The following is a 25,091-nucleotide window of genomic DNA, read 5'->3' on the forward strand; positions in this document are numbered from 1 at the left end:
GGAGCTCTTTCCCTCCTCTAGATTAAGGTCCTGGAAGAAGAATGCTATTTTGATGCTCTGTCTTTTAAAGTAACTGTACAGAGAGAGGCAGACTAGGAAGCTTTGGAGTCCCACTGCCTGGTTCAGTTCTGGCTCCTCAACTTCTAGCTGTATTACTCTGGACAAGTTAGTCTTCTGGGCTTTAGCTTCCTCCATACCCAAACACAGGTACCCTGCCCTCCCACCACTGGGCCCTGTCACTTCTTGAAAGTTTGTGTTACACCATTTCAGTTTTACAAAAGACCTACATTAGTACCTTGCTTTCACTAAGTAAAGGAAATCTGAAGAGGATTTTCACTCTTATGAAAAAAGACGAGAAGTGAAAATAGCATTCAGCATTTGCTTTGCAGCGAGCTGTTAGAGGCAGCATGCACTCCAAGAGCATCAACCTGCCAGAGCTTTGAACTGCGTCTGTGAGCACATCTGTGCTTTATCTCAATTTATTTTGTGCCTCCATTAGTGAGATGCATCGTAAGGTATCAGAAAAGCCTAAGAGCCCTTATTTTTTGGGTTTGGGTACACTAAAAATTTTTTTCGTATGAATTAATGGTAATTGCTTCTTCACTTTGTTGCCATTTGGCTTGCAAAAGGTTCTGTAAGAACACTCCACTTTTGGACAGCAAAGGAAACCTGAATCTACAAATGCTGAGGGCCTTTATGAAAAGACCAATAGGCTCTCTATAACATGTATCTTCAGAAAACAGAAGAAACTGGTTTAATTGTGAATGGAAACCATCTGCTAACCTAACCCAAGAGTGAGGTTCTTGAGAATCTAGATTTCCTTCCCCTTGAGATACTTTGCATTCTTTGCTAGAGAACTTTTCTCAGTAGATTTCATATCCGTTAACAACTACCTGCTGGAACATAACCCCTGTATTCAAAAGTATCCATAAGTTAAAGTGGGCCTTTTGGGGGTCAGACCTCTGGGCATAAAGGAGGAAACAGGAAATGGTGGTAGAGTTCTTAAATCTAAGGAAGAAATAAACATAAAGCTATTCCTAAGCAAAGCTAAATGCCAAGGAAACAGAGATTTTCTAGCAGGAGAGGAACAGGAGGTGCTGTGTGAGGTGATGGAGGCAGACGTCTGGAACACAGGCTGGAGAAGAGCTCTGTAGTACTGCCTGGCAGTTAAGTGATTATATGTCAGTAAGGAGCTTCCACATGCCATCAGCCAAGCCACACAGAAACACCAAGCATGGGGAGGCACCAAGGCCTGGCGTCTGTTCACCCACTAGGGCCAGAGGTCCTCAGACAAGCTCATTAGGGGACCAGAATGTAGTCTGCTCCCCAACCAAGGCTGGGCCTACAAAGAGTCTGGTGGCTAGCAGAGAAACCACGGAGGTTTCTAGGACTTCTAGGTCTTGACATTGGGTCAAGGGTAGTCCTGCCTGAGAGTGACCAGAGATCCTGTGGCCTTCCAGCTGTCACAGTAGCTTGGTTAGGAATCACATCCTCCCAGGCTGACAGTGTTACTGTCTCACCCGGATCCCTTCCTACCTGTACCACCACATAGCCCAGATTTTCTGAAACATAATGTCTTTAAGAAATTTCTAATAGGGGCGCCTGGGTGGCTCAGTGGGTTGGGGCCTCTGCCTTTGGCTCAGGTCATGATCCCAGAGTCCAGGGATCGGGCCCCGCATCGGGCTCTCTGCTCAGCGGGGAGCCTGCTTCCCTTCCTCTCTCTCTGCCTGCCTCTCTGCCTACTTGTGATCTCTGTCTATCAAATAAATAAATAAATAAATCTAAAAAAAAAAAAAGAAAAGAAAAGAAAAGAAATTTCTAATAGATGCTAATTAAAGACATACCTAAATGTGGATTGATTTTTATACCGATTATGCCTTCACATACATAAATTTAGAGGTTGGCAGTAGAGGTGAGAGGGAAGTGGAGGAAAGAGTGTGAAAGGGAAATAACTTTTGTCAGAAAAAGAAAGAATCCTGCTTTGTTTCCTTCTCTAGACACTGCCCAGAAGCAGCAGCACACACTACATCTGAGAGCCTGGTCACATCATGTAGCTTAGGCCAAAAACATTCATTGCTAAGCTAGTCAGCCACCATAAAACTGTCTCAGCTGGGCTTGTCCAGCCCATTTTCTGTTTCTGAAGTTTCTGAACCAGCCTTATGGGTCCCCTCTCCTCCTTCTTCCCTGGAAGATTCCACAGTGCCTGGAAACTCCATCTGCTGGCAGATGAGTGAAGGGTTGAAGAGGTGTGCATTAAACTCCTAATTAAATCACAGGATCTAGTTCATGAGTATCTCACCAACCAAAACATGAACAAGACACCTTTATCATTCAATTAAAAGCATAGCTAGAATCTAATTGTTGGGTTAAGAAACAAAGAGTTTAAACAAGTTTTTTTTAGAAAAGATGTTTGAAGGAAGTGGGAATGGGCAAGATAAACCAGGTTTGCTCCATTCTCGTTTCCTGCCTTGAAATAAAGAACTGGGTACAAAACAGAGTTTTCAGCCAGATGCCAAGATGCCATCACAACAACATAGGTAAAGGAGGGGAAAGCTTTATCTGGCTCCCTGCCCCTTCAACTTTTCAAATTCCAAAGAAACATTTCCTTACCTGCCAGGACCCTGTTTACAGAAGAGTGAGTTGCCAAGCCAGGCTGTCCACGTTCATGAAAAATCCCTGCATAAGGCAAGTACTCAGGCAGCAAGAAACGCCTACAAGAAGGAACCACGTATGAGAAGCCCATGAAACATTACCATAAAACAAAGGAGATATACTATCCATTACCCCCAACAGTCAAGGCTAAGGGATCCACTAAACTTAGAATCCACAGAAGCCCTGCACATTGTAAAAATTTCTGGAATCTGTCCTTCTGCAGACTTGTATCTCCTTCCTGTCTTTCTTCTGCAGTTTCACGGGGCTTCTAATCTTGAATAGGATACTCCCCAGGCCACTTTTCTATCTCTTTTCATTGTGGCCAATCATCTCCTATCAAGTCTTTAGGTGGCATGGCCGAATTACAGGCTGACTAGGAAATAATTTCAGATATGGAACCCGAAGTCCAAATGTAGGTTTAAAAACAAAATCCCAGATTCTCATGAAGATCACCCAGTTCTTACCTTGGAACGAAGCGTCCAAGTGAAGGTGCGGACATCCGGGCATTGCGTGGAGCTCGGTGCCTGGATCTGTCACCATTGTCCCTGGAGAAAACAAAAAGTTTTCAAAACTATGTATAAGAGAGTCACTAAGCAGAACCACCCATCAGCCTGAGAGACAAACATCCCCCAAAGGAATTTATTTATTTATTTATTTATTCATTCATTCATTCATTCATTCATTTGGCAGACAGAGATCTCAAGTGGGCAGAGAGGCAGGCAGAGAGGGGTGGGGGAAGCAAGCTCCCTGCTGAGCAGAGAGCCCAATGTGGGCTCGATCCCAGGACCCTGAGATCATGACCTGAGGCGAAGGCAGAGGCTTAATCCACAGAGCCACCCAGGCGCTCCCCAAATGAAATTCCTACACTTAGGTGAAGATCCCAAAGAAATTAGTCACCCGGTTGCTTACTAATTTGGATGACACATTAATAACACTACATTTCTGGAATACCTCAACTAAAAGCTTTATAAGCATTTGCTGACAGTTCAGTAAGAAGGAGGATGATTTTTCATGAGCTAATGTGATCTCTGAACCCTGTAGCATCTGAAACTGAAGTCAAGTTTAGATCTTCAAGGGACCTGGAATGGAAATATATAAACTTCTTTTTCTAGATTGAAAGATACAGAGAAACTTTGGCTTTGGGGAATCTTGGGAGAAAAAAATTCCCCCATCAGCTTCATTCACCAAATGGTAATCTCTAAATGAGTCTGTTCAGGCCTCTGATACGGAAAAAAAAAATCACTCATGAAAAGTGAAAGAAAAACAACACACAAGAAAAAGACTAGGCTGTCCCTTTTTTTAGCGACTGCAAAATTAGCATTAACGAAGAGTGTAAGACAATGCAATCCCAAGCATTTGAGTTTAAAGAAAAAAAACAAAAGGCGGCGGCTAGGTGTTTTCTTTATGGTCTGATAAAGCAATAGTAATAACCACCATTCATTAAATACCAAGTTTCAGTATAAAGTTTATTTTTTTTTTTTAAAGATTTAATTTATTTATTTGACAGACAGAGATCACAAGTAGGCAGAGAGGCAGGCAGAGAGAAGGAGGAAGCAGGCTCCCTGCTGAGCAGAGAGCCCGATGCGGGACTCAATCCCAGGGCCCTGAGATCATGACCTGAGCTGAAAGCAGTGGCTTAACCCACTGAGCCACCCAGGCGCCCCTCAGTATAAAGTTTATTAACATGTTATCCTATTTAATCCTTCTAACTTCCATAAGGTATTACTGGCTTTGTTTTATAGATATGGAAACTAAGGACCAGAAAGGCAAATGCCCAGGGTCACACAACTAGTAAGTGGCTAAGGCAGGATTCAAGGCATATCTCTACCTGATTCTGAAGCCCCTGCTCTTTCCAGTATACCTCACTGCCTCCTACAAGAAGACTTCACATGGCTTAGTTTCTAAGGCATCAAAGGAACAATAAGCCAAAGGGCACTGCCTGGACAGTGCAGTTAATTAGCTGCTTAACCAACTCCACAAAATAAATGAACCTCTGAAAGCTTGATTTGGTACTTTTTCTGAATTCTCCCTTTGGATAATCTTCAACTTAATGAGATCATCTTTGAACTGGCCCTGGAACCAAAGTTAAGACAATACTTTAGCTTTCAAATGGACTACTGGGAGCTTTAGAAGCCAGAAATGAATGCCTAGGAAGGTTTTTATATCTTAGTGGGATTGGATGCTGAGCATTAACAGAGCAATCAATATCAGAGATATTGGAAGCTGATCCATTAAAAGTCAGTTCTTGCTCTTTATTTTCCCAAAAGAGAAGGTATACTATTGTTTTCCTTAACATATCCTATCCTCTTGACTTGAAACTCTACAGATGTAGGGAGAGGTAAAGGGAGAGAGAAACAGAGAGAGAGGGAGAGAGGGAGAGAAAACAGACTATATGGAAAGTAAAAACGTTATTAAAAATAACAATGAAATCAGAACTTCATGACTAGTACACTGCAGCTCTGGGGAACCCACAAATTGTTACAAGATCTCGGTAGCCATATGCAAACAGGAGAAGATAAATATCAAACAAATAAGATAGTTCTCAAATTAAGAATATTATTATTTTTCAAATATATGTAGCTTCAAATTTTGACCAAAGTACCAATTCACTTTTTTTCCTTTCAGATTATTTATTTACTTATTTGACAGAGAGAGGGAGACACAGTGAGAGAGGGAACACAAGCAGGGGGAGTGGGAGAGGGAAAAGCAGGCTTCCTCTTGAGCAGGGAGCTGGGGGCTCGATCCCAGGAGGCTGGGGCCATGACCTGGCGAAGGCAGATGCTCAAAGACTGAGCCACCCAGGCGCCACCCCCCCGATATCACACTTAAATGTACAAATGAGGAGTGCTGTGTGGCTCAGTCGGACCATCCAACTCTTGATTTTGGCTCAGGTTGTGATCTCAAGGTCATGAGATCAAGCCTGGAATTAGGCTCCCAGCTCAGTGGGGAGTCTACTTGAGATTCTGGGATTTTCTCTCTCCCTCTACCCCTGCCTCTCCCTAGGCTCACTCATGTTCTTGCTCTTTCAAATAAACAGATTAAAAAAAAAAAAAAAGTACAGGGATGCCTGGGTGGCTCAGTGGGTTAAAGCCTCTGCCTTCGGCTTAGGTCATGATCCCGGAGTCCTGGGATCCTGCTTCCCCTCTCTCTGTCTCTGCCTGCCTCTCTGCCTACTTGTGATCTGTCTGTCAAGTAAATGAATAAAATCTTTAAAAAAAAATCTTTAAAAGTACAAATGAATTTAGGACAGCTTTTCATAATAGCATATTCTACTTATCAACAGGCACTAAAAGTATAGTTAATTACCATGAGAAAAGTCAGAAAACATTCTGAAGTTAAAAAGGGTCCTAAGCCTCAAAAAGGTTAGAAACTAAGCCAGGGAGACATTTCCGCAAAGAAGACATCCAATTGGCCAACAGACACATGAAAGGTATCCCAAAGGTACAAATGTAGTGATCTGAAGGGGCACGTGCACCCCAATGTTTATAGCAGCAATGTCCACAATACCCCAACTATGAAAAGAGCCCAGATGTCCATCAACAGAGGAATGGATAAAAAAAGATGTGCACTCTCTCTCTATGCCGTCTTTGTGTCATGTGTGTGTGTGTACACACACAGGAATATTATGCAGCTATCAAAAAACCTGAAATCTTGCCATTTGCAATGACATGGATGGAACTAGAGGCTATTATGCTAAATGAAATAAGTCAAGCAGAGAAAGACAATTATCATATGATCTCACTGATATGAGGAATTTGAGAAACAAGACAGAGGACCATAAGGGGAAGGGGGGAAAAATGAAACAAGATGAAACCAGAGAGGGAGACAAAGCATAAGAGACTCTTAATCTCAAAGAAACAAACAGAGGGTTGCTGGAGTGTAGGGGGGATGGGGTGGCTGCGTGATGGACACTGAGGAGGGTATGTGCAATGGAGAGTGCTGTGAATTGTGTAAGACTGATGAATCACAGACCTATACCCCTGATACAAATATTATATGTTAATAAGACAAAAAAAGGAAAGAAAGAAACTAAGCCAGGGAAAGGAGTACCATGGGATAAATGCAAGTGCTTCCTCCATAGCTCTGAGAGAGAGCTGCCTTCCCAGAATCAATCACACTGTGGAGCTGACAATTGGCTTCTGCAAAGTCCAAAGATCTCTCCCCCCACACAACAAACAGCATTCTATCTGGTGTCAGCAGGGCTACTGAGCAGGGAAGGAGAAGCCAGTGCACTAGATCATACTGACTAGCAGTTGCCAGTGCTCGAAGACGGCACAGGGCTTGGTGAAAGGACAAGGGGAGACAATTTAGAAAAATGGACAAACAAAATACGTCAGGGCTGGGGGGACATCTGGGCTTCTTCAACATAATTCACAAGCCTCTTTTCATTGTTATTAAAACCGACAATCAACTCCGACAAGCATGGTGGGGAGGGAGAGGAAAAAGAAATCTTAAGCAGGCTCTACGCTCAGCACAGAGCCCAACTCGAGGTTCGATCTCATGACCCTGAGATCATGCCCTGAGCATAAATCAAGAGTCATACACTTGGGGCACCTGGGTGGCTCAATGGGTTAAGCCTCTACCCTCGGCTCAGGTCATGATCCCGGGTCCTGGGATCGAGCCCCGCATTGGGCTCTCTGCTCAACTGGGAGCCTGCTTCCTCCTCTCTCTCTGCCTGCCTCTCTGCCTACTTGCAATCTCTGTCTGTCAAATAAATAAATAAAATCTTTAAAAATAAAAAAAAATTAATTAGGGACGCCTGGGTGGCTCAGTTGGTTGGACGACTGCCTTCGGCTCAGGTCATGATCCTGGAGTCCCGGGATCGAGTCCCGCATTGGGCTCCCAGCTCCATGGGGAGTCTGCTTCTCTCTCTGACCTTCTCCTCATTCGTGCTCTCTCTCACTGTCTCTCTCTCAAGTAAATAAATAAAATCTTAAAAAAAAAAAATTAATTAATTAATTTTTTTAAAAAGAGTCATACACTTAACCAACTGAGACATCCAAGCACCCCCAATCAACTCTTTTCTGATTCAGTTTTTCCTTCCATTAAAAAAAACAGGGGTGTGGGGTGCCTGGGTGGCTCAGTGGGTTAAGCCACTGCCTTCGGCTCGGGTCATGATCTCAGGGTCCTGGGATCGAGTCCCACGTCCGGCTCTCTGCTCAGCGGGGAGCCTGCTTCCTCCTCTCTCTCTGCCTGCCTCTCTGCCTACTTGTGATCTCTCTGTCAAATAAATAAATAAAATTTAAAAAAAAAAAAAAAACAGGGGTAAGACACAAACCATGGCCACAAATAATGGCTTTACAGGATTCAGAGATTACTGGGGTATATTTGGGAAAATACAAATGAGATCAGCTGGCTCAGACACAAAGTCTCCGACTGATGGTCACATTCAACAACATGAAAGACGTCATATGTTAAGTGAGTGGAGATGTATCCGCTGGTCCTCAGCTTAACATCTTGACAGATGATACAGAAGTAGGAGCTAAAGAGCAGCTCAATTAAATACAGAGAAGACTTCAAATTAAAAGCATTGAGAATTCGAGTATAGAAGAAGAGTGAGAGCACGGGTCTCAGAACGACTAGAAAACTGTGGAAAGCAGTAAACACACAGTAAGAGGAGAGAACAACAAAGAATATCCAGGAGTAAACAGCTCAAACACCATTCCAGAAAAACCCTGAAAACAGGAAGGGGAAAGGTGGCAACGGCCAGAATGTTCGACCACAGGACAAGTGAGGCAAGGAGAGGGATAAAGGTTCTAGGCATTAGTGCTGACCACAAAACCCCTGACTAAAGGCAAGGCTCCAAGTAAACTACAGATGAAAAAAACAACTTATGACCCTAGACTCTATAGTCTCGAAAGAAGGGAGGATTCAAAAGTAAGGAGTTTGGGCGAGGAAACCAGCTCCAGTGAACAGCATTATCTGCAGCGGGATGGGATATGAGAAGGGCAGAGGGAGAGTGCTAAGAGTTCCAAGAAAAGACTGAAGACTTAAAAATACTCAACATAGTGTTGCATTTACAAAGTCACACAGACTCTGCCACTCACTTCAGTGCCGACTATAAGACCAACGTGAGGCAAGGCTTCACAGGGAGGAGGCCAAATGAGTTGAATGTGAGTGGACCAGAGGCTGTCTGCCAGATGAACGGCGGGTAAAGGCAGACCCAGACAGACTGTTCACCTTAGGAATGATGGAAGGTGCTACTTACAGGGGCCTAAGGGAACACAGCCCTTTGCATGCCCTCTCCCAAGCAGACTTGGAGAAAAAAAGCAAACAAACCAAGCCAGTAAGGAGCAGAATATGCAAATATGCTGGTACTGCTCCTCCCTCACAGGAGGACTCTTTGTCACCAGAATGCTTTTCAGGGAAACACCAGAGAAATCCTCATCAATTTCATCAGCCAGAAGCTGCCTTTAAGTCAGCAGGACAGAAGCTGGCAGAGTTATTAATGGCTTTCCCAGTTGCCGAACTCTGTGCATCTTTGATTAACCCTCAGAGGGGTAAGATAGTAAGATTTTCTTATAAAAGATTTTAAAAGGAAAAAAAAACACCCTTCAAACAATAACGTATCCAAAACAAATGCCAAATACAAGAAAATGCGTCTTTGGAACAAGGGAGAGAGACACAGCAGCAACTCTTGCTAAACGCCTTGGATTAATTGCCTCAGAGAGAGGCTATAATTTAAAGGAATGAAAAACACACCTACAGACTGCTGTCTAAGTCCTGACCAGACAGTCAGGTTGTCATTACTCCTATGACAAACGGCTCTGACTCGGGCCTTTATAAACGAAGCTCTTGCAGCAAAAAGCTCAAAAGGTCATTGTCTTGACAATACCCAGTTGACTCTGCTGAAAATTAGACCATTTAAAAAATGAGTGTTTTCCTATGCTCTTCTGTTTTTACTCTATCTCCAGACAACAGAAGGCCTAGCTGGTATTCCTGTCCCTGGATGGCACAAGTCCTTTCATTCCCCGGGTGCTCTTAGTAAGAAACCGAGGGCCTGTCTTTATTGCCAAGGACTGTGCACACATGTAAGGGCTTAGATTTCTGGGAGGAAGGCACAGGGCCCACGGATTCACAGGGCATACCTAAGAGCACATATCTCTTGGAACTTCAGAGGCTTAACTCTTCTCTAAAGAAAAAGATAATTACTGTTTACAAATTCCTCTCCTCCCTTATCCTACCTTTAATTTCATGCATTTTAATGCATACATTCCATATTCCTATGGTACACTTTATGTTAAAAATACAAAACTGTATCTCTAAGTGGTTATGTCCTACTCCCCCCACCCCGCCGGCCTGGCTGTTTAATTCTTTCCTTCTGTGTTTTCCCATGCTATACCCAAGTACAATCCATACATATTCCCTTTTCTTTCTCTTCTAACATTCCTCATAATAAATATTCATATGTATTTTACTTGCCCAGAAAGAATGCTAATTCTGAAGTTGCCAAGCAATAGTCTATATTTCTAAGCAACAGGCTCAAAATCCTCAGGAAAAGAGCAAGAATTCAGGTAGGCATATATTTGAGAAATATGTTGGGACTCTCCAGGTGCCAGAAATCCTGTTCCTAATCCTCAGGAAGTCTCCTCACTTCTTGGAGACTTTTCATCATTCTGCCTCTGCTGAACCCAAGGGAAGTTCATCTAAGGTAGTCAGCTCCCACAAAGATCTGAGCATTTCAGGGTTAAACTTCAGAGATTATCCCCTCTGATTTTACAGATCAGACACGGAGGCCTACGGTGGGAAAGGGACTTGCCCAAAATCAAATGACAAATTTGGCTCAGCCAACACCAGAACCCAGGGCAATTCTCTAGACAAGAGTTGTCAGGTGATGGGGGCAGCGGGCACTGACAAGTGATCCCAGTTCCCACCACAGCTACTCTCGGAGTCACTTGCTGTTTTACCAACTTAGTTCAAAACTGGCTCAACTAGGAGTTGAAAAGGACACGGGCAACAATTCATTTGGAGAAGCAGGAAGTGAGAGAGTCGAGCTCTTGAAGCTCATTTCCCAGGAAGGTTCACCAACCAGCCCCACTCTTAGAAGACACCAGGCCTCTTACACCCAACACATAAGGTCCAGTCCTCGAATGTCTTCTCCTGTATTTCGCCCACTGCTTCCTAACTGGTTTTCCTGCATTCCTCCATATACTTGCCACTTTAGGTCACCCAAACAAATGCTGTCAGAGGGAGCTGCCTCAGATACGTCTTCAGTAATGGCTGCTCCCAGATAAGGATAAAGTCTAAACGTCTCAGCCAGGCATTCCAGGCCCTCAGTTCAGGCCTTTTGGATCTTCTCTCTCACATTACAAACGCTCTGTAGCTCTAGTCATAGACTGATTCAGGGTCCCCCCAAACAAACCCTGTAAATCTTCTGTCTCCAGGCTTTGCTCAAGCTATTCCCTTTCAATCTCCTAGAATCTCCCTCCCTACCCTCATTCTCCACATCAATTCATCAAAGTCCTATGCAGTCTGTCCACCCAGCTGAAACCCAGGGAGCCTCCTCACATCTCCCCAAATACTCTCTTCCCTTCAGAGAATGCTTTTCTGTATTTTGTGCTACCTTATCACAGTCTCTCTTGTAAGTTATTATATAAAAATCTGCTCATACTTCAATGACTCCCTTCACTACAAGATAAAGTTCACCTCCTTTGTAAGGTACACAAGATTCGCCAAAGATCTGGTGCCATCCTAACTTGAGGCTCATCTCCTGCCACAGAGCTTGGACTTTACAGTCTAGCCAAACTTATCAACAAGGGAGTTTCTGAAATATTCCATGCTATTTCATGTTTCTGTGACTATGCATTTATTTGTCTCTCTCCCAAGTAAATCTACAAGTGACAGTCCTATTTTAAGACCTATAACTTTCTTTTATAAACCCACCTTATTAAAAAAAAAAAAATCAACCACTATGAAAATCAAGTAAGTGAAATTATTTAAAACTCTGATAAAAAGGAAGAGAACTGTTTCTTATCTCATCCCACTTTAGGAACTACTTCTATTCTTTTATGCCTGATTCCTGACTGTTCTAGCAGGTTTCAGTCTATAAAGAGAATAACTTTAAAGTGTGTTTCCTTAGAATTCTCTTGTATTCCTAATATCAAAGAGCCTGTGGTTTGTAAGTCAAAGGAAGGAACAAAGGCAACTCCTCTTCAAAATGAAATAGACAAGAACACTCTATAGACCTACCCCTCCCTTTCTTAGCTACTGTTATGTATCTCTTATTAGTAGTCACTAACTCCCACAGGAGTCCTGGAAATTCTGGGCACAGAAGAGAGAGCAGGAGAAAGTACTACCAAGGACACGTAGCTTCACTCCACCAGAACTCCTGGCCATGAGAACTTGGAGCAAATATAACAGTCTCATAAAGCTGCTGCCAGGATTTCACCTATACACAGATGATAACTGTAGTATTATTTGGTTTTAACATATATTCTTTGCCATGGCTCAGCTAAATTTCAGTTACAGCAAAAGGGCAGGTGAAGAATATTAAATATTGAATGCAAGGCAGCGTCTTATGCCAGCCCAATCAGATGGTAGAGCTGAGTGACAGCCTTCAGAACCCTCAGCTACATCACATACCAAAAAGATCTTTTGACAACTTCCTTGCCAGGTGTCTAGCACGGAGACCATAAAAGGGCAAGCTCTTCGTGCATGAGGCTGTACATGTGTATGTGGTCCTGTCACAATACTTCATGCCAAACGAAGGAACCAGAACCTACTTGTGGCACCTAGAAATGACTGTCATACAGTGAAACATTTTTGCCTGTATGGTCACAGTATGCATTTCTGGGTAAAAATTCAAATACAATCAGATAAATTAGAAGAGCAAAGAAAACAAATGTAATAGACCTAAAGCGACTTCATCTTAAGGCTGAAAGACCAGAATTCTCACTGAGATGTTTTTCCAAAGTAAGCCCAGTGTCACAATGGTAAATGAAGTACTTGCTCTCCTCTGTGCTAGCAACAATTTTAAGAAATGAATATAATTCCCTCTGGCTGGTATGTTGGTGGACATATTTGTGACTGATCCGATCTGAAACTTTAGTTCCCGCTGAGTGCAGAGCCTGACACAGGGCTTGATCTCACGACCCTGAGATCATGACCTGAGCCAAAATCAAGAGTCAGATGCTTAACCAACTGAGCCACCCAGGGACTCCACTTTTAAAGCTTCTTAAATCTGCATTACAGGGGTGCCTGGGTGGCTCAAGGGATTCTTTGCCTTGAAAGGCAAAGCAGTTCAAAAAGACACAAGAAGGGTGGGAATGATTCTGGAATTATAATTACATTTAGAAGAAGAGATATCAGGAGGAAGGAGGTGAGGATAATAAACAAAAGACACATGCCACCTTTTGTGCAGGCCCCAGCAACTACCAGGACATGGCACTTAACCACAGTGCTTCATAAAAGCCTCCCTCTGTTTCCAAAGGGATGGTGAAAATTAAAATGGCATTTTGCCTTACGGTTATTTGCTTTCTACATTCTAGCAGGTGGTCTAGGCTCAAAAGCAGGCAGACAGCAGTGTCAGGGGCAGCCACACCTTTACCCTGCTTGTGAACATCTTTATGCAAAGACAAATGCTGAAGGCTTCAGGACAGACCTTCTGACAGCGGGTTTCTGGATGTCCTGTTTGTGCATTCTGATAAACACAGGGACCCTGCAGTCTCAATCCTGGCTATAGAGAGAGATGAATGGCAGGAGAAGATGCCTGCCTGAGTAGATGGGCCATTAATCCAGACCACAAAAGAATAAAAATTTAACCTGACGGTGACCAAACTTCAAAGCTAACCTCCCTAAAGAGAAATCTAGATAGTCTTATTCCACAGCAAATTCAGGGAGCAAGAGCTCAAATGTGGTTCTACAACATTTATAAGGTTTTTATTTTATTTATTCATTTTTAAAGATCTATTTATTTATTTGAGAGAGAGAAAGAGTGCATGTGGTGGTGGGGGGCAGAGAGAGAGAGTATCAAGCAGACTCCCCACTAAGTGCAGAGCCTGACACAGGGCTTGATCTTACAACCCTGAGATTATAACCTGAGGCGAAATCAAGAGCAGATGCTTAACCAACTGAGCCACCCAGGCACTCCATTTTTAAAGGTTTATAAATCTGCAGGATGGGGTGCCTAGGTGACTCTGTCAGTTAAGCATCTGCCCTTGGCTTGGGTCCTGGGATCGAGCTCCACACTGGGATCCCTGCTCAGACGGAAGCCTGCTTCTCTTGCTATTGCTCCCCCTTCTACTCTCTCACTCTGTCAAATAAATGAGCAAAATCTTTAAATAAATAAATAAATAAATAAATAAACCAAATAAATAAATAGATCTGTAGGACAATAAACGCCAGACACTGGGTGCCTGGGTGGCTCAGTCAGCTAAGCAGCTGCCTTCAGCTCAGATTTTGATCCCAGGATCCTGGGATCGAGTCCCGCATCAGGCTCCCTGCTCAGCAGAGAGCCTGCTTCTCCCTCTCCCTCTGCCTGCTGCTCTGCCTACTTGCGCTCTCTATCAAATAAATAAATAAAATCTTTTTAAAAATAAACAAACAAACAAATAAATAAATGCCAGACGCTAAATATGTTTGCTCCTGTTCTCGAATCTCAGACATGTATGATTTTGTCTCTGTATCCTCATTTAAAAATATACTACAGTGAAGTAAATATCTCATTAGGATATTATAAGGATTAAACTAGATTTTAAATATATAAAGATATATAAAATATATTAATGTATTTATATATACTACAAATGTTCTGTATGTTATAAATTAGTTTACACATGAAAAATATTATTATAGCTGATATATTTCATTCAACAGATGATGGAAAAGAACCAAAAAAGATGGAATCTGGCGACACTATACACCTGGATGGGACAAGGCAGTGAATGGCAAAATGATCCCTGGCTTAGCAAATGGGAAGAAAGCTGAAGATGTCGAAGTGAGACTGCAAAGGCAGGAGCGTGGTGCATTATGAAGGCAAGGAAACCAGTAGACCAGTCTCTCTTAATGGCACCCTAAGCGTCAGGAAGATTCCAGGACCTAACTTACCTGCCTCTCTGTACCTGAAAGAACTATGAATTATGACTGTACAAGCTTCTGATTTTCCTTCTGGTTATCAAAGCTAAGGAAAAGGACTGGGGCAGAGAAATTAAAATGGGCTAGTACATTCCCTCATCTTTCACTCATTTGTGCCTCAAAGCACCTAGACATTAAGAGAAGAGGAGCAACCACAAGCAGCACTCAGTTTACAACAGGAAGGAGGAGGGCAAAGAAAGAGACAGAGAAAGAATGAACAGACAGTAACTCAGCATCAACCAGCTAGCAACTTCCTTTACTAGGAGCTTGGACTACTTACTAATATTGAAGTGACTAATCCATAGGTGCTACTAAAAACAAGACTGCAGTCTGCATCAGCCCCAAAAGAAAGGCAAACACCCTGTCAGGGACTTTCGGAGGGACATGAGAGAAATCAGCCCATTGTTACAAACCAGGGAGCCAGGGAAGACCCTTCGGGAGAAACAATGGTTAAGTCAGTGCAGAAAAGGTGAAGAAGGCAATGTAAATTCAGGTCATGCTGAAGCCAGCAGGGAGGTGAGAGCACAGGTGGGCTGTGGGGAGCACAGGGAGGAGGCAGTCTGACACAGGAAAATCAAGGGGGAAGGAAGGGGAGAGGGAGGAGGTGGTAGCAGAAGAAAGAGAAGGTAAGATGAGAACAGAACATTTTAAACTAACCCAGAACTCCATTGTGAAGGACAAGTCACGAGGCAAGATACAGCTCAAAGGCATCAGTACCACGTTTCACCAGTGCAAAGAGATAACACAGCCTTCCAAATGTGCATGGAGGGAGGCTATGCGATCTGCACGGATGCCCAGAGCTCCCCGGGATTACTGAGGCTTTTCAGTGGTACTAAGTCCCAGCAGCCTTGGCATGTACTTGAAACTGCTTCCCTGAACAGATCCAGGGCTGGAAAAATCATCATAACCTGCTGGGGAACACATTTCACTCCTGGTGGGTGCCTGGCTAAGGGAGTGCAGACTCCCTTTCCCCTCACCACCAGTATATGCACCCACCTTACCCTAGAGTAGACTGGAGGGTCAATGACACTGGCGGGGAGCCAGGGGGCAGCCGGTGAGAGAGAACCAGCACCCCTGCTCCGCTTTCCACTCCAGCTGCTTCAGGGCATCCCTGCATTTCTTTCACGTTTACATCTTCCCCAGACAAATGAACCGCCCATTCAGTCTGCCTTCTGCTTCCAAGTACACAATCGCTAGTGTGTTTAAGAATCATATCAGGAAGGCAAATTGTATAAAGGTTGTTTCCACCTTCTTAGTCGTCTTTGGCAGAGAGAGTTCTCCAACGCATCTTAAAGCTCTATTGCAAGGTGGCTCTTGGGGAACTATCCATTCAGCTCACGGCAACAGAAGGTCGAGAGGGAGGCAAGAACCCTTAACATCCCAGACCTGACCCAGACTATGTCAAGATGGAGAGGGGAAAAAAGGAAAATGATTGACAGGCTGTCGTATTCCAATACAAAATGAGAAAAAAAATAAGTCTTAACCACCTCTCTCTCTCTCACTCATTTTGCATGTTTGAGAATATCAAATATAGGAATCCAAACAAGAGCCAAATGATATAAGCCAGGAAAGCTTTCAGCATAGAAAGAAATACAATGAATGGCTAGAAAGGTCAGGAGCAGCAGGTCAGAGAATTCAAACACAGCAGTGAGACGGAGGTGTTTAATCCTGTGTGCGGGGCTAACCCTGCTCCTTTAGCTCACCCCCGCCCTCCAATCAACCACTCAAAAGCCCCAGAAGAGCAAGGAATCACCTCTCAAGCCACCACATTAATCTGACAGGCAACTTTCAAAGGATCCTTATAGGCGAGATGGGGAGGGAGCAAGTTTAGGCAACGGAGCAGGATCTCTACGAACCCACGCGTGATTCAAGGATACTAAAAGGAACTGTCCTTGGGGAAATCTGGGTATTCTCATTATTTCTAACCTCTATACCTACTCTGCTGAAGAGGAAATATACTAACCATCCTGTCTCCCTGATGCTGTGAAGACAGGCTATAAGAAGCACTTCCACAGCCACCGTTCATGCAAAAGGGATAGGAAAACGTTGCTTTCATACGGAGCGGCAGCCATCTTCTCCAGCGTGGGCTGGGGCCAACGGTCTGTCTCTCACCACAGGCTCTGGTGAGTCAGCAGCACAACTGCCAGAGGTGGGGGGGCCCCTGAGCCTTTTAACCCCCTTTCCCTCACCCCATCCTATTACTCATAAATAATAACTTAGGGGGTTGAAGCAAAAATGTCAACCACTGCTGCTTGGACAGTGGTCAACTTGGAAGCACACACAGCTTGGGAGGACAGGGAAGAAAGCAAGCTGAGGGAGTACTTACTCAAAGTCCTCAAACTCCAAGTCGGTTCCCTCTACTGATGGGCCCTGGTTGTCTGAGGAAGAGGAGGAGGTGGAAGAACGGAGACGGTTCTGCTGATAGCGCATGGAGCGCTGGCGAATACTGTCTCTCCGTGAGAGATACTGGATCATCCTCTGGGCGTAGTAGGCAGCAGGAGATAATCTGAGAGAGACAGAGATGGACAAACACAAACTAGCACTAATGCGGGGAATACTGTGAAAGACAGTAAATCCAGCTCTCCCATGGTATCTCCCTGCTGAGGCGAACTCCGGAGACATGAAAAATAAAGGGCATTTAACTCACCAGGAGGTCTGTACTGCACAATATGCTTACCAGACTACCACCAGGGTTTCCGTTCGGAGAGAAGGCAAAGAGGCTGCTGAGTCAGTCATCACCTGCTCAACAGCTGCCCCCTCCTCAGGAGATAACACTGGACCTTCCTTTTCAGTTTCTTAAGGGACCCCTTGTAGCTTTCTCAGGGTTCCCTTCACAGAGATTCACGGCCATCTTCAATCATCCATACTCAAAATATAAGAAACGAAAAGAGACCACAGCAATCGTCTACTGGCCAGCTCTTCTTTCATTTTATACAGGAGAAAAGAGGCCAGGAGATGGCACACTGGGCATGACCAAAGAAGGCACCATCTTCACCAGGACGTCCTTCTCCAACAAATCCACACAGCTCCAAATTTGTCCTAGCTCCCTAAAATGAGCTCTCTGAACCTCTCAGATCTATGGATTATTCATAGATATTTGTAACACAGAGAAAATAGTCAGGAGCAAAAAAGAGAGTAAAATACACTCAGGAAAACAAAACCTAACAGGGAAAAAAAAGATTTTTCTATTTCTAACAACAGAGCATCAGAGGTTACACGGGCACTCAGCAATGCAGAAGGCATGTTACTCCTTTTTCTTTTCCCTAACCGTGGCTATTCTCAGTGGATAATTAGTCTAGAGCTCTATCCTTCCAAATGTGGCTTAGTGTCTTCATATTCCATGAAAACGTCTAGTGTCCCATACAATTCACCACATTCCCTTCTTTCTCAAGTTTTTCCTCCATCTTTCAGAACATTGCTACATACTAAGTGAGAGCAGAACAATAATAGAAAAACGTTTTATATATATATATTAAGTGGATTACTAAGAAATTTCCAGGCTTAAAACTTGCCTGAGGCACACACTTTTAACTCAACAATCCCACTAGGAATTTTATCATATGGAATTAATGGAAAAACTGGGAAACATCCCAAATGCCCACCAACAGATTAAATAAACTGCATCTGTACAAAGAAACACAAGGTAGCTATTAAAAAGAGTAAGTCATCCCTATATACACACAAGAAAAACTCTTTAACACAAAAATTTTAGTGGGAGAAAAACTGAAAGAATAGTATGCATATACTAATATGTATATAAAAATTTTCAATTAGAACAAAAAAATTAAAAGAAACACAGCAATGCTAGTGGATTCCTGGGAATCTTAACCTCTATAATATCTGAATAGAAAGGAAAAAAATATCTATTTTTTTTAATGGAAATCTGGAAAAACTGAGAATGGAAATAGTAACAGTTACATTCAATGATGGGAATAGTATTTACAAAATCCTGCTGCCTGACTTTTCATTACCCCTGGACAAAGTTTCTGGGGAGATCTCAGTAAATCTACTGACTCAGAGAGTCAGTAGGGGAGCTGAAACTATCTCTGAAATGCCAGTCATCAGAGGTGGTATCCTTCTGGCTAACTGCCAAATGGAATTCCCAAGCAGGCCAAAGGACAATCTTTGGAACTCAGAAAGTCCTTGTTATAGAACAATACACTGCATTTGGCATCCCTGAATCCAAATTATACAGCAAGTGGGCAGGGGATGCACAGATGCCTTGGCCAAGATCATCAGAGTACAAGAATCATTTCTTAAAAGTCTCAACATGTGGATCTTTCATTATCCACTGGCCCCTATTGACATACATTTTGCAAGGATGAATCAAGAATCCGAAATTTTCAAGAGACAAAAGTCAGCACTCTTGAGTTATTCCTGTATCTACTAAATATACAGAAATCTTCCAGAAGTCAACCATTGATGGTTAAATTCTCAAGTCAATCAGACTAGAAAAGAATGTAAAAAACGTTTCAAGAGCAGAATGAAGATTGTTTTTTGGAACTGATGCTGAAAAGTGACTATATATACATTCATTCCTCAGTTGCTAGCCCACTCTAACTAATGGGAAAATTATATTATTGGTGACAGAAGTAGAAAGAATGCTGATGCAGACAATAATAAAGACTGCCCTTTTACGTAAGGGCATAATTTCAGCACTAGGTAACCCCAACTGTTTAATTTCACCATAGAATAGGAATTCCCTAAGCTACAAAACTATGCATCAATGGTAAAGAAAAAAGGATTCCTGGTACAATTATCAAACACAAGTACACCCTAGCCTCATCTTTTTAGGGATCCAGAGGGAAACTAAAGATCTGAATGCTGAAATGTCCCATAAAGGCTTTGACCTATATGTATTATGTATGGTGACGTCTAAGAGGAAAAAAATTAAACAACCAGTAATGAGTTAGCAATCATCCTCCTACTGGAGAGCTGGATAATCACCAAATTCTGGTGTCCCAAGTAAAAATTTTAAATGTTTAAATATATCCACAAGTTTTCTTCAAGGAAGAATACCCTCTCCTCCAAAGAAAACTTAACTGTGTGTTCAGAGGGGAAAATGTAAAAATAGCAACACCACAAAGTATGACACTTTCTGTCATAAAGGGATCTGAGTGGGAGTAAAAAAGATTTGTTACATGAAAGGTGGACAAATAATGGTCTTTAAGGATCACTGTTAAATGTTGTCAGGTTAAAAATTCTGGGGATGAGGGGCACCTGGGTGGCTCAGTGGGTTAAAGCCTCTGTCTTTGGCTCAGGTCATGATCCCAGGGTCCTGGAATTGAGCCCCGAGTTGGACTCGCTGCTTGGCGGGGAGCCTGCTCCCCCTCACCCTCTGCTTGCCTCTCTGCCTACTTGTGATCTCTGTCTGTCAAATAAATAAATAAAATCTTAAAAAAAAAAATTCTGGGGATGCGATTCCTATTGCTGTCCTAAAAAACTCTTATAGCAAGAAATTCTCTTCTCAGTGTTTCAGAGTAATCAGATTGATGCATAAAATCTCCCTCTCTTATTCTCGGCTTATTGCTTTCAAGTGTGACCAGAGACTAACATAAACTTCCTTGGTTTGGTCATCACCATCTCAGCTGCCTCCCCGTATTCTCCCTGATCCTGGATTTGCCATTTTGGGGTTATGGAAAAAGAAGTAAGGAAGTGATGGGGGGATCCTTTCATTCATTAGTCTCTCAGAAAGAATGCTCAGTATCATGACATAACTGTGGCAACAACAAAATCACTCAATATCCCTAGCATCAACTAGACTGGTCTACAGGTCTTTCCAGACTTGAAATTCTTAATCTAAAGCAAAGCTCATTTAGCTTTATCTAACCTATACCTGTTAATTTGCCAACCCCACAATTAAAATTATTCTTTCTTTTGGCAAAGTCTCACCATTTGCTCCGGTATTACTTAAATAATGTGAAGGTTATCCCCTACTTAGGTCATTAACGAAATCAGTAAGTCTGGCCGTGACAACACCAAAGGGCTGCTCACTATAAATAAATGTTACACATCAACTCAACACCTCATCTTGGGTCCTCAGTCCCAGTATCAGGTAAGGGTGGGCCCTGAATTTGTCTAAGTGCTTTTATAACCTCTTTGAGAACTCTTCAAATATCTTCTGATTGGTGTAAGGTAAACCACTTTATTAAAATGCCAACTTATTTTATTTAGTTACCCTTTTGTCAGTCATCTCTTCCTTTAGGTCACATCCAAAAACTGAACATCTGAATGAGCCTGACTTCTACCTTTCGATAGTCTAAATTTTCTCTCAAATGAGAGCAATGAGAATTATTTGTTAGCCGGTTAGTTTTAATTTGTAAGTAATTTCCCTATTAATAACTACTTGTTTCCCTTTTGACTGTCCATCTGAATGGCAACAGCCTCCCTGATCAGCAAAAATGGCATATCCTGTGACTCTGCCAGTGGCCTCCTCAGGTCCCTCCTCTAAGTGCCCCACTTACAGAAATGAGCCCCAAAGGACAAGAGCTCAGTCACAACCCTCTGCCACCAGAGGTTCTGTTCACTTACCTGCAACACTTCCCCATCACCTGAACCAACTGTCTCAAAACTGTAACTGAAGAGTAAAAGAGCACCAGGACCAGAGAGGCACAGAATGGGGCTTCCAACAGCTTGGCAACCCCAAGGGCAGCCCCTCCCTCCCACCTAGTGCCATTTCTCACTTTGGCCTTACCTCGCTGGGTCTGGGTAAATTGGGTGCTCTCTGGATCCTGCTCCATCATAACGGGATAATGAAATGAGGGAAGACTCCAGCAGCCTCCTAGCAGAGATTAAAAAAATGGCAATAATCCCTGTCAATTACCAACTCAGAGGTCATTCATACGGGAAAAATAGGGGGAGAAATAAATAATATCCCCCTTTGGAGCTAGCTAATACCTGCTATCTGGGATTATACCCTTCCTACAAACTAAGTACTTAGAGACACAAATAAATGAGCTACAGCGCTCCCACACCGGACATGGCCACTGTATTATGCTGAATACTGCTCTTCTGTGAGAAATGAACAACTGCTTCAGAGACATGATCTTATTCCTATTTGCAGTATCTCCGAGAAATAGGACAAAAAGGAGGTTGGGATCAACACAGGAGGGGAATATTAGGCATACCCAGAGATATTCATGTAGTGCCAACATTTATCTTGGTGTTTAGTTTCTCCACGTTATCCTAATCCACATCCCCTTATATTCTACTCATTCTGCTCTGCCCACACCCTTTCTGTGAGAAGAAGTACTCCTCAGGCTCGCTTACCTGACAAAAATCTTTAATTACATAATCTAGCCCAATCATAAATTCAACTGATCACATGTTGATACACCCACATTTTATTGAGCACTTTCTTGGTGCCAGGCAAATACTAAGCACGTCATATATATTTTCTTACTTAAAACTCACCTATCACTGCAAGGTAGGCATTATTATACAAACATGAGAACACTGGGCCTAAAAGTTAAGTATATGGCACTGTGCACAGGGCTATTTAAGTGACAGCACCAGGACTCCAGAGAAGGTCACCTCCGAAATGCTTCAAACCACAATGCATGTAGGTAAAAAGTGCATGTTTCCACTGTGAGACCAACCTATGATGCTCAGTATTGTTGGCTCTTCCTGTGTTTAAGGGAAGCCAGAAATCTGGACTTTTCCATGAAATCTCCTGACTGATAAATTTTAGCTAAAATGTTTTTCCCCTCTCTTTGTACAGGGCCAATTAAAACACATCTGATAAATGTGGCCCAGGGACCCCCAAGTTTGCCATGTCTGCCACACTGCTTCCCAACTCAAATGTGCCTTGGCAGCCAATCAAAATCCTGCCACAGAACACGTGGCAGGAAATGGTCTCAAAAAGAAATGCATATTGTTCCTTTCCAGCAGCATCTTGCCTGGCTCTCCCGGGAACAGGTCTCCGGCTCCCTGCCAGACTCTTCTTTAAAGCAGATCTGCAGGATAAGGACAGCAGCTACCAATCTTTTCCAATTGAGTTAATTCAATTCACTGTTATTAAAACCAGCTGGCTTTAGGTATAGTCATGTGCAGTCACTTTATCCCAGCAACTAGCTCACCAAAGCATTTCCCCCAACAGCCTGGGGAAGAGATACAGCAGAGGTCCTGTCAAGCTGGCTTGCTAGCTACCTTTCCTGCCCAGAACAACCAACGGTTAAATGATGCTTTCTATCTAAACAAGGCCTAATACCTCCCCACACAATTCACTTTAAGCAGTCCTACCACTGAAGGAAGAGAATATTCCAATGTAACCAAGAGGAAGAAGAAAGCAATAAAATACATCTCTCTGGTCTGGGATCTTCAATGATACCACTGTTGACAGCAGCAGAAATGCTGCTTCATCAATTCTAAGAGATACCCTCCCATTTTAGCATGTCTGACTTTGGGATGCATCTAATAATTGTATGAAAAGTTTATTTTTTTTTAAAGATTTTATTTGAGAGAGAGAGAAAGCAGGAGTGGGGTGGGGGGCAGTGGGAGAGGGAGAAGCAGACTCGCCCCTGAGCAGGGAGTCCAACACAGGGCTGAATTCCAGGACCCTGAGATCATGACCTGAGCCCAAGGCACATGCTTAACCGACTGAGCCAACCAGGCATCCCTGACACAGTTAAACTGGCAGGATTTTTTTTTTTCTTTCATTAGGGGCACATAAAATAATGGCATGTCTTTGAGTCTTGAACTACAAAATGTTTGTGAGAGGAAGGGGTAGTGAGAGGTACCTAGACTAGAAAAAGAAGAAAAGTGAAATTTTGAGAAGAGTATATATTCAGTACATTTATGCCATCTTAGATAAATACTTGTCCACTACTAATTAATTAGTTCTGTAGGAACTGGGAAGGAGTTGAATGGAAGCAAGATCTGGGAGCAACTGACTTCCCTGAACACCCAGAAGTCCGTCCATCCCAAAGGGCTCATGGAGTTTTTAGTCCTGTGTATAGCTGAGCCCCATCAGGTTCTTCTCCAAATGGCTGCTTAGTAAGCAGAAGCCCTTTGGCAAGGAGCATCCTGCAGAGTAACAAACATGTATCTTTCTTAAGTACTTCCGTCTGGAGAATGATGCAGCTAAGTTAGGAAGCCAAAGCCAGTATTACCCCCTACTACTATGCTAAGGCAGTGTCCGTATTCAGAGAAATGAGATGACTTTTTAAGGAACCTGTAAAGGAGATTCTTGAACTAGAATAGTCTGGATTAGATAATCTCAATTTAAATGATTCCATATATACTCTTGCAAAGTCTACTTCCCACCCTAACTTCCTATCTTAATTAGAAAGACTTCTTTAAATTAGGGTAAAGTCAAAATGTTAAGCTTTGTCTCTGGGGAGTCCCTGATGAGGTTCTTTTGGAACATGCATCCCTTGTGCCTACTTACTACAAAATCTGCTGGCACCATTTAGGCTCCCCAGGCAATACAGTGGACTGGCAAGCCATATATATATGGCATTTTAACTGCTAATACACAAAATCAAGAGAGCCAATTACTATGAATAGCACCCTCACACACTTACCACTGATTAAACACGGAGTTCTCTTCAGTTAGGATGCAAGTACGCCCTGAAGGACTAAAAAAGACTTCTCCAATTGGTGTTGAACACCAAAAGAACAAGAGCTACCAGATGAGTAAATGTCACCACCATTCCTAAGAACTTCAAACAAAGATCTTTTTCTCCTACAGTTAGTTTCCTGCAAACAGCCATCACTGGAGAAATGACATAAGAAAATGGGACGAGAGGCCAGCTGTGTGCCTTCTTCTCTGGCCACCACAAATGTGACTTGACTTAACCATCTATCATGCAACCCAATAATGCGAAATCAGGTAGGGCTTAGGAGGGGGACGCAGACAAGCTTGTTCAGGCTTGAAGCTACCATTTCATTCTGCCTGTAATCACAATTTTGAAGAGTCACTGAAGCCCTTGACAGGAAAAAAACACACATAAAAAAACCCTCTTTCTTTGCAAGTTTGCCTGGTTCATTCTCTGTACTAGTGGTGTCCAACTGAGATACACAGGTGTTGGTGCTATTTTGACCTACTGGAGAACAGAAAGAAAATATCAGAACTTTCCATAATCTGTAACACACACACACACACAAATTGCTCAAAAGCCTTCTACTACTAGAAGTTTTTTTTCAAGTCTGAAGACCACTGCTCTGTCAAACTATATCCTACTTTTAAGAAAATCCAACATCTGACAGAATATAATAAACACAAATATATAAATATAAAAACCAAACATTTAAAAGAATAAGTACAAGTACATAAATATAAAAACCATAAATATGTAAAAGTATAACCATACTCATACATAGAGCAAGAGAGAGAACAATAACACAAATGTGGTAAAATGCTAATA

General features: G+C 42.8%; 1 protein-coding gene across 8 annotated transcripts in view; it reads right to left on the reverse strand.

Annotated features, from left to right (window-relative positions):
• Positions 1 to 25,091, reverse strand: part of AMBRA1 (autophagy and beclin 1 regulator 1) — a 177,815-nt gene that overhangs the window by 87,767 nt on the left and 64,957 nt on the right. For 3 of the 8 annotated variants that reach the window (XM_059141052.1, XM_059141069.1, XM_059141093.1), the window contains 4 exons: positions 21,419 to 21,505; positions 17,051 to 17,230; positions 3,117 to 3,197; positions 2,611 to 2,711 (listed from right to left, as the gene is read on the reverse strand). In XM_059141052.1, coding sequence (XP_058997035.1) covers positions 2,611 to 2,711; positions 3,117 to 3,197; positions 17,051 to 17,230; positions 21,419 to 21,505 — 449 coding nt within the window. The remainder of the gene's footprint in view (positions 1 to 2,610; positions 2,712 to 3,116; positions 3,198 to 17,050; positions 17,231 to 21,418; positions 21,506 to 25,091) is intronic. The other 5 variants (XM_059141061.1, XM_059141100.1, XM_059141085.1 and 2 more) reach the window with 3 other exon arrangements.

The sequence above is a fragment of the Mustela lutreola genome, chromosome 1, assembly GCF_030435805.1.
Source record: "Mustela lutreola isolate mMusLut2 chromosome 1, mMusLut2.pri, whole genome shotgun sequence".
NCBI lineage: Eukaryota > Metazoa > Chordata > Mammalia > Carnivora > Mustelidae > Mustela > Mustela lutreola.